Source organism: Bombus terrestris, chromosome 6 (assembly GCF_910591885.1).
Source record: "Bombus terrestris chromosome 6, iyBomTerr1.2, whole genome shotgun sequence".
Taxonomy (NCBI): Eukaryota; Metazoa; Arthropoda; class Insecta; order Hymenoptera; family Apidae; genus Bombus; species Bombus terrestris.
In genome coordinates this window covers 8246044-8255221 of record NC_063274.1, presented here as the reverse complement: position 1 = coordinate 8255221, position 9178 = coordinate 8246044, and the positions used below count along the sequence as shown (strand labels likewise).

The window sequence follows — 9178 nt, the reverse complement described above, 5'->3', positions numbered from 1 at the left end:
GTCCTGTCTGAGCTCCGACATCGCGAACTCCTCCGCCCCCCACCTCCTCTTTAAAGCAGCGCGCGGACGCGCGTACTCGCTCGCGAGCACGCCGCACAGCCTACTGTTACGCTGTGCAAAAATCGTCGCAATTGCGCCAATAAATCTTCCACGCTAATGCCAGGCCCCGGGAGAAACAGTTATCAGATGCTCGAGACACGATGCGCCTTTAACAATTTCCCGGCTATTATGCTCGCCACTCATTAACGATTCGCTGGACTCTCGATGATCTAACGGAGGTTCTGGTCTCCCCTCCATCCCGCTATCCGCGTATCTTGGCCTGGTATTATGGTAACAATATATCGACTCGTAATGTATTAGACGTTTACGCGTATGGAAAGATACCATTTATCTAGTGCGTGGAGCTATGTGAGAGTGGATAAGGATCGTAAGTGAGCTCACTTCTGGTGTTTCTATTAGGTTTGTGAACGTGAAATGTCGTACTGTCGAATGAGGCTAGAGACATAAGCGGTCTCTTTCAGGAAGCATCGTGTAGGTGGTTGATACGTATAATTTCTATATAATTCTATCAGCGAATATCGTTCTTTAGCTTAGCTTTCTCAATCTAGTTTCGTTATTAGTATAAGTTTCTTCTTATTATTACGTTCTTATTTATAAATTATAGGTTTATAAAGATTGAGAATGAGAAAAACTGTTGATGAATTACGTTTGTTTTATTGAAATTCCATATGGAACACTTCGTTCAATTTTTCTATTCTTTTATAGATAGTTAAATCACATTATGTTACTAGTAAGAATACACACGAATGTTATAACTTCAATTAACTTTCAACAAAATACAAACATCCACTATATTTTCCAATAATTTCATCGAGATCGACAAAATCTATAATACAAATATCTTGACAAAAAACATCAACTCGAACGAATCTATCTAACAATCTACCGATCGTTAAGTATCATAGTCTTCTCGTGTCTCTCAATCGCGATGTTCTTGATCGTCTCCCATAGCATGGGGTACGGGTGTATCGTCCTAGCGAAGTCGCCTCGACTTAACCGGTATAGCTCGCATACCTCAACGGCGACCACGCTGGCTACCCTCAACTCGTTGGGCATGACGAGTGCGATCTCGCCGAAGTATGCGCCGTCCTCCAAATGGCACACTTCTTTGCCCGAGTTCGTATAAATAGCTACAGTACCGGTAGCGATAAAATACATACAATCACCCGGTTGATTCGCTCGCATGATCACGTCGTTGGTCAAGAAGATCTCAGACTTCAATAACGCCACGATTCGACCCAGCAACGACAATGGTAAATTATTAAAGAACGATACGTTTTCCACTAATTTACGACACGAGTGCATCCTGATTTCGTGACGCATCTGGATAGACAACGTATTAATGATTTCCGTCTCGCGGAAGAATCGATGCTGAAAACGAAACTCGTAATATTGAATGATCCTTCTCTGAGAAGGATACGGTAATTGTTTGTGCCTCATGTACTGTCTTAGCTGAGCCACGGTACCTTGATACCTGAGACGAGAGCTGTTGTGTCCTTTAAAGAATTGCATTACTCGCGTAATGAGGAACCAGGGCGCGACAATACCAAATAGCTGCAGAAAGATAATCAAGTAAATATCTCCTACATTCTGATAATGCGTATACAACAGATCAGCCATCATAAACGTAGATATGGCGCGTAGGCTACTGGCCAAGTATTGCTGAGCCCTATGAACCTCCCACAATTTATTCACTTCTATCCAGGAAGTATTGGAGGGACGTTCTGGTTGACGTATGGAGGTACTCACTATAGGTATCAACCAGTGAAGGCAAGATTGCCAATGTAGTAACAGTATCATCCATAAGAGTATCAGACAGAACTCTTGAAGAGCTAAAGGGATATCGTAGGCAAAGGCCAGCTTGTCGACGTAGGAACTGAGGGAGAAGACACGAAAGATACATATGAGGGATGTCGTCTTGCGAGTCACTGTGAGATCCGCCCATCTGGTTAGATAGAAGAAGTCCGTTGGAAAAGAACCAAGGAAATCGAGGAAAAAGGTGCTGTGTTTCACGTAATGATTGATTATCTTCTTTTGTTCTAGTACCGTCGAGTGCGTTTCCTTATTGAAATATCTAAGAGCGAAATGAGCATTTTAGACGAATCTTGAAATACTATGTGTGTTGTAAATTTGCAAAAAAATTTCTAAATTACGGAAATTTTCATTAAACGCCAATTGTCTATCCTTATATCCTTTTCTTCTGTGAAAGAAATAATAAATAGGCATGATGGTAAAATGATTCTGTCATAAATGACACTTGTTTGCAAATCGTTGTCATTAGGTTAAACCGTGAAAGTTTAAAATCACTATCTAATACACTTTTAATGCATAGTTACGTAACGTTATGGAAATTATAAATGATTTAGTGTTCCGAACTTACGAAGTTAAAGGTAATCGGTCAAAAGTCAGAAAGTGTTCAGTCAACTTATGATCACCGCTTTCGATAAAAAGTCTTAGTAATTAACACGTTCACCACGTACGCCTCGGATTCGAGTAGGCATGTAATTTTACGATGTACGTGCGATACCGATTTAGGTGCGGGATGTGAATACGTAACAACGCGAGTTAACGTTCGGAAGCATGCAGATTTTTCTATTCCACTTTCTAATTTTACCAGATGTATTTATACATTCAAATGAAAGTCCTGTCATGTCACTGTTATTTTATGTTATATAACGTAATTATTACTAAAGTTTGGATAAATATAAATAAAATCGCCTAAACGTATTAATTAAATAAAGTCAACTTACATCTTTAATCCTTTCACAAGATAATAAAATAACAAAGAATTCAGAATAGATCATTTAGAAAATAATTATTCCTTTATCGTCCAAATTTTCTCTACACTATTGGTATCAGATTAAAAAAAAAAGAAAGAAAGAAAAATACAAACTTTCAACGTTTTATAGAAAATATAAATTTTTATAGATAGTAACGCTATCGATAGTATATTTGACCCGTCCAAGATTTTCTGGCGCTACGTTCTAAAATTATAAAATATTTCGTTTCTGTCTACTGCGTTTAAAATCGGTCGGATTATCAGTCAATGCTCGTATCGGTACTTGAACAAGTTTACCTGCAGTGACATCGCGACGAAATTCGGAACAGGCACACGCACGCGATACTTGCCCCGTTCTGAGGTTAACCACCACGTCCCCACAGCAGATGAACAGCAAGAAGTTCTTGCCGAAGTTCCAGATCGATGACTTTTTCTCCATTTCGAAGGCGGCCTGATAGGGAACGAGCAGCAACACGCTGGTTATCACGAAAATCATCATGAAGTCCCAGTAGTGCCTGCAATAACGATCCGGAGCATAATGCGCGCGCCAAGTAGACCGGATGCGCTGACAGTTATTGGTAACTTTCACGAAACGATTTATCATCAGGTTAACCGTACGTTTTATGATGCACACTCGCGCGGTCTTTTACGGTAATAACCCTTTTTATCGGGTGTTGCAAGCAGAATCGAGGAGTTGAAATGGTAACCGATGCACGTAAGTACGTACATGAGTGCCAGCAATGGAAATCTTCGGTATAAGCGGTGAAATGTTTGTTTAAAACTGACACTTGTGATTGTAGCTTTATCTTGTGATCATTTCGAAAATTGCAACGAATTAACGCTGCACATTGTAGAATTTGAAGGAGACTTTATAGAATTCATACTTGACAGGAAGCTTACATTACGTTTTATTAAAAATTAATTTTTATTTGTTCGATGCTGATATTCATTATTTGAGACATTAAGAAGCACTGGGATTAATTAATCCCAGTTTTGTTTTAAATTTCCTACATTTTGTACTAGGGTACATAGTGTCTAAAGGATTGAACTATAATCTTCGATGGGATTGATGAGTGATTTCTGTGTCACTCATTTATTATTTACAATTCATAACAGAATAACGGGTAAGTATACCTGAACATGCTAAACGGGTGAATGATATAACCGTAACTTCTCCAATGACGACGTATTTCGTTGATTATGGAAGCATTGCTTCGAAGAAATTTGTGAGCGGCTGGGTTTTTCCGAGAGGCTAACAGCGAGAGACGTACAGTATCGAATATTTTTTGGATCGGTCCCTTACCAGGAAGGAATACTATGTCATTCTCTTCATCCGGTATATCGCAAACGTGATCCGTATGAAGTATCATAACGAATTAGGATGATATATAACATAAAGAAAATCCCTTGGGAAGGTTAAGGATCAAAAATGAATGAAGGCAAGCATAATGAAATTATTAATATATCAGCTGGTTTCCTCAGCTAATATTACGATCTTACAATATCGATATTCAAATATCTCGATTATCATGTGCGTAGAAAGATACTTTGATATAATTTGTTTTGTGTTTGAAATCAACTTAAATAGGATGGAATAATATAAATTTATAGACAGGTGTAGGTGATAACTTTTTTTACAATTTAACGATGTCATAATTTGCAATTTTCGCGAGAATTAAATATCAAAAGAAATAAACGGTACTAGAGCGACATCTACTGTGGGAAAAATATATCTATATGATTCTGAGAAATTGCCGAACGATGATAAAACAGACCATGTGGATTTCTATGATTACATATTTTTATTATCAACTGTAGATATTAGTAGATGAGGTTGCAGATGGAGGTAAGACAAACCGATGAAGTACGAAATAGACGTGAACATCGATGAGGTAGGTCAATAATGTGACACTGAATGCTTGTTCATGTTTCACGTTTTTGGGGTTACCTGACCTCCCATACCATTTTCATATCACATGCGACGTTATCGATTTAGTATGATTTGGATTAAAATGATTTAAAAATAGGACATCTTATATTTGCAATGAATTATAGAATTTTGTATAATAACTGAGCAGTAACAATTAAATGATTCGTTTAATTAGTTTCAAATAAAAATGCAACTTCATATATCTGAAACATAAAAAATGTGAATTTTTAAATATTTTCTATTTTCATCTTTGTATTCTTAAGTCAATTATTAATTATATATTACGAGTCGTAGGTAGTTTAACTCAGAAATTCGCAACGCGATTTATTAATAACCCAAACAGACAAATAATAAATGAAAAGAGCAACAGACCGACGAAAGAAATAAAAAAATCATCAGAATCTTGCATCTGTGAATAAATATCAATGTATATCAATCAAGTACATCGATCTTTATAAATATACTAAAACTAAGGCTTAAAACTAACGATACGAATCAAAAATATGGCTAAAAATAAGGTTTCAGATTAAAGTTTAAGACTAAGCCTAACAAAGAATAAGTCCTTCGTTGTTCCTCGCCGTCCAACAATGAGGCTTAAAATTAACCTTATCTGACTAATCTAGATCTTAGAACTAAAACCTATTTAAGAGTAAAACGAAGCTAAAAGTAGATACCAAAGATAGATACTAGATAGATACTAATTTAGAATACACTAGATTGCAGGATTACTGGCAATCTATCATATCAAAGATTTTAACTTAGAACAAAATTTTAAAAATCATACTATAAATACCGTGATAAATCAATTGCTCCATTTAGTAATTTAATATTTAAAGCATTAGATAAAGGAGCTTTCGCTCTAAGTTAAGCAAAGTATTTTTATACAAAAAGCGCGCACAACAGACTTGGGCTAGATCTTACGGGTCTAAAGTATTCACTGTTTTCATTGATCTCACGAAGAGTCTGCATAACCTGTGCATTTCATATATTCTTTGAAATCAACATTACAATGAAGCATACCATTTACCAGTAAAATTAGAATTTTTATAACTAATTTTTATAACTTTATTTTTATAACTTTCTAAATTAACATTCCAGAGACTTTCTCCTTATTTTCTTCTTTTCAAGATGTTTTCACGATGTATGAGACGATCTCATACATGGAGATACTGACTTTATCATCTTTGACGATTGAATCGAATATAATCAATGATCATATCATAGACGAGTCGCCCGAAATATAATTCCTATGTTCGCCGTAGCAAATCGTAGAGGGCGTAGGAAATACTCTGATTTTTTTCGAGGTCGGTATTTCAGAATGTGAGACACGAAACCCCATATAATATCAGGTCTATCCTGTATTTAGTCAATGCAATCACAGACGAAATACAAAATAGATGTGACATGCAATGCATTTTTGTGTTCCACGTTTCGAATCACTTGATCTCCTTACCATTTTCGTGTCACATGCGACGTTATCGATTTGGTATAGCAATGGTTTGAATTAAAACTAAAGCTAAAATTACGAATAAGATATAGAACAGGATATCCTATAATCGCAACGAGATATAGAATTTTATATTTCTGCAATAGTCTGAAAAGTAATGCATTTCCCTCACTTCTACGATAGTTCAAAAGGTAAAACTCAAATTAACTAGGCAATGTCCCGGTTCTTTCTCTTCTTTGTCATTATCAGTATATAAATCAGTAAACCCACCAAAATCGGTCTCGTTTTCGTTACAATCCTCATTTCTAACCTTCAAAGTTATCGTAAATGTTCAATTCAGCGCGTAAAGAGTTAAGACGAAAATTACAAACAATCATCGCTCTTTTCTTTGATCGAAAGGAGAGAAATATCCAACGAAATGCTTTATCTCCGCGTAAATTGATTTTCACGAAAGCGGTTAAATTCCCATGCATACACCAAGTGCGTGAGTGTACATCTCAAAGTACCATCTAATCGCGTGTGAATAAGGTTCGCGTAAATAATGATATGTAAATTCCCTGTATGTAACTCCTTTGCCTTCCTCGTTTGTCACATCGCACCATTACTCACATCGGCCATGTTTGATTTTCTCCGACGCTATTTGCGTTATATCTTTTTACCCTCTTGTTCTCCGTTGCTATTCCCCTTGTCTGTGAACATCGATCTCTTTGAATACTTTCTCTTCTCTTCCGTATTTTTCATTCCGGCAAAAAGAACGGATCTTTGCTTACGAAAATCGCGGGTCGCGCTTCCAAGACAGATGACCTTGCCCGACGGTACATTTAAGTGACGTTATATACAAGTTGGTTTTACGAGGGCTCAGGGCTCGGTGGCGTGCACCGCATAAGAACAAATTTTTCCCGGTTGCATATTGCGCGGTGTGGCGAATTCTCCAACGTAACGACGAGGTTTTATGGACGATTTTATTTGTTCACCGTGTATGAATGTATTTTTACGGATGTATTTATTATATTCCTACTGATATCGCGTACCAGCCATAAAACGTGTACTCGTTAGAGATTCAACGGGTTCGCAGTCGCGCCAACGACCTTTCCCTTTCTCTCTCTTTATATTTTCTTTCCTTGGCTCCTCATTTGTCCTTTTCTTTTTTTTTTTTTTTCTTTTTTTTTGTTTTGCGAGTACATCGACATACGGTTCGTTTAATTAATGCTCGCACGTCAAAGAAGACAACGGCGTTCAGCTGTATGGTTGAGGTATCATTACGCACCGCGATGTTTAAAATTTCAAAGCTTTCACCGCGCACGCTTCATTATCAATGATCGTGACTTTCCCGCGTAGGTAACGTTCGTATGAAAAATAATTCTCTTGTCCCGCGGTGCTGGTGAACCTTCAAACCTGGAATTATTATACGAACATGACCTCCGATTGCATCGACGCGGCGTCGTCGTACAACGCGTACGCGTCGCTGTCAAAGTAAAACACGTACGATAGGATCTGCTAGCAACGAAGAAAGAGTAGTTCTATAATTATGTCTCTTCTAGAATTACTTGGTTTACCATGAACTCTTAAAGATGAAATACATGATGATGTTACGATACAGTGGAGCATTAATTGGTTTTTACGGAAGAGTAAAGAGATATCAATCTCTTGAAAATCCTAGTTCATTAAAAATCACGGAATTAACGGAATACAAATAGCTGCATAGTGAATTAAAAATGTTATTTGGAATAAGTATCGTAGTATTTTGATATTATATCATCATCGTAGTACTGTTATGATCGAAGTGGCATTAATAGAATTGCATACTTCTATACATCAAACGTACCAGATAGCTGAACTAAATATATTGTATGAATATATCACACATACGTATGTGGCTTAAAGCTAAAATATTCAAAATAGACTTCATTTATTTATGGCCAAGAAATGAATATCAGTGTAGCACATGTTCGACGCTAGTCCGACATAAATAATGGAAAGCGACACACATATGTACGTCTTCGTTCATACGTTATTATTGGCTTACTATGTCATTATTCTCATTATACATTTTCTTTCAATTTTTGCAAATGGTTTCTACAACTTTTTACTTTAACGTATTAATCATTTTCCCGGTAATCTGATACAAGTGATAATCATCGAATTTTGCACAAGATAGACAGATGTGTTTCCTATCTCCTCGTGAAACTTCTCCAATACCGATTGATAATACGATAATTTGCCAACGTGAAATCAAACATCTTTAACGTGGACATCGAAAAGCGCTTGGAATCCGTTTCCTTTAAATCGATTGGTTCCGTGGTAACGCGAAATCTACAGTCGCTGCTCGTCCCGTTCCGGAAAAAAGAATTCGACTGGAGAGTCGAGGACACGGGGACTGAACTGGGATTCGTCTCCGTGTTCACCTTTTTCCTCGCATTTCGATAATAAATTTTCGAGTCGTCCGTCGGCGTCGTAGAACTCTGGAACGATGTTATGGACGATGCTCGAGAACAAGAAGGGTGGTTACACACAGGCTACGTTCGCAACCCTCTGCACATACTAACGTGGATTTATCGAGCCCATCCTGCCGCGTAACGACGACTGACTGCGGACGAGTCTATACTCGAGGCTGTCAGACAAGGACAGAAAGGAAGAGAGCGAGAAAGACGGATAGATAGAGAGACAGGGGTAGAAAGTTACAGCTACTCGCTCCACCAGCTGTATCAATATCTCGTTAGGAGGTACGATGGAAATAAAAGCGGAATACTCGTCCTCGCGACTGGCCGTGCAAGCGAAATTGTAATCTTCCGTATGCCGCAGTATACCACGCCATCTGCCCGTTTACGATGATAATCGTAATTCGAAAATAGAACGAGCCGATCGGGCGGTGGGAAGCTATAGATAATCGATAGCCGCGTGCAGAACGCGAAACGGTTCGACTTCGAAGACAATTATCGGCTGTTGGAAATTGGCGACAAGT

The 9178-nt window shown here is 37.7% G+C and overlaps 1 protein-coding gene across 1 annotated transcript; it reads right to left on the bottom strand.

The window, feature by feature from the left end:
• Window positions 1-821: 821 nt before the first annotated feature.
• On the bottom strand, window positions 822-3335 carry LOC100650482 (potassium/sodium hyperpolarization-activated cyclic nucleotide-gated channel 1-like). Its single transcript, XM_003396080.3, has 2 exons — window positions 3190-3335; window positions 822-2134 (listed from the first exon to the last, which is right to left on the bottom strand). Exons 1-2 carry the CDS (start codon window positions 3333-3335, stop codon window positions 943-945), a joined length of 1338 nt encoding a protein of 445 aa, XP_003396128.2. The 3' UTR covers window positions 822-942.
• Between the last annotated feature and the right edge of the window lie 5843 nt (window positions 3336-9178).

Bases quoted from the DNA above. Each gene is read 5' to 3' on its own strand.
- LOC100650482 (XM_003396080.3), bottom strand. From the start codon at position 3,335: ATGATTTTCGTGATAACCAGCGTGTTGCTGCTCGTTCCCTATCAGGCC. The intron at 2,135-3,189 runs GCAAGTATCGCG...TTTCGCTCTTAG, and splicing joins GTGGTTAACCTCAGAACGGG to ATATTTCAATAAGGAAACGC.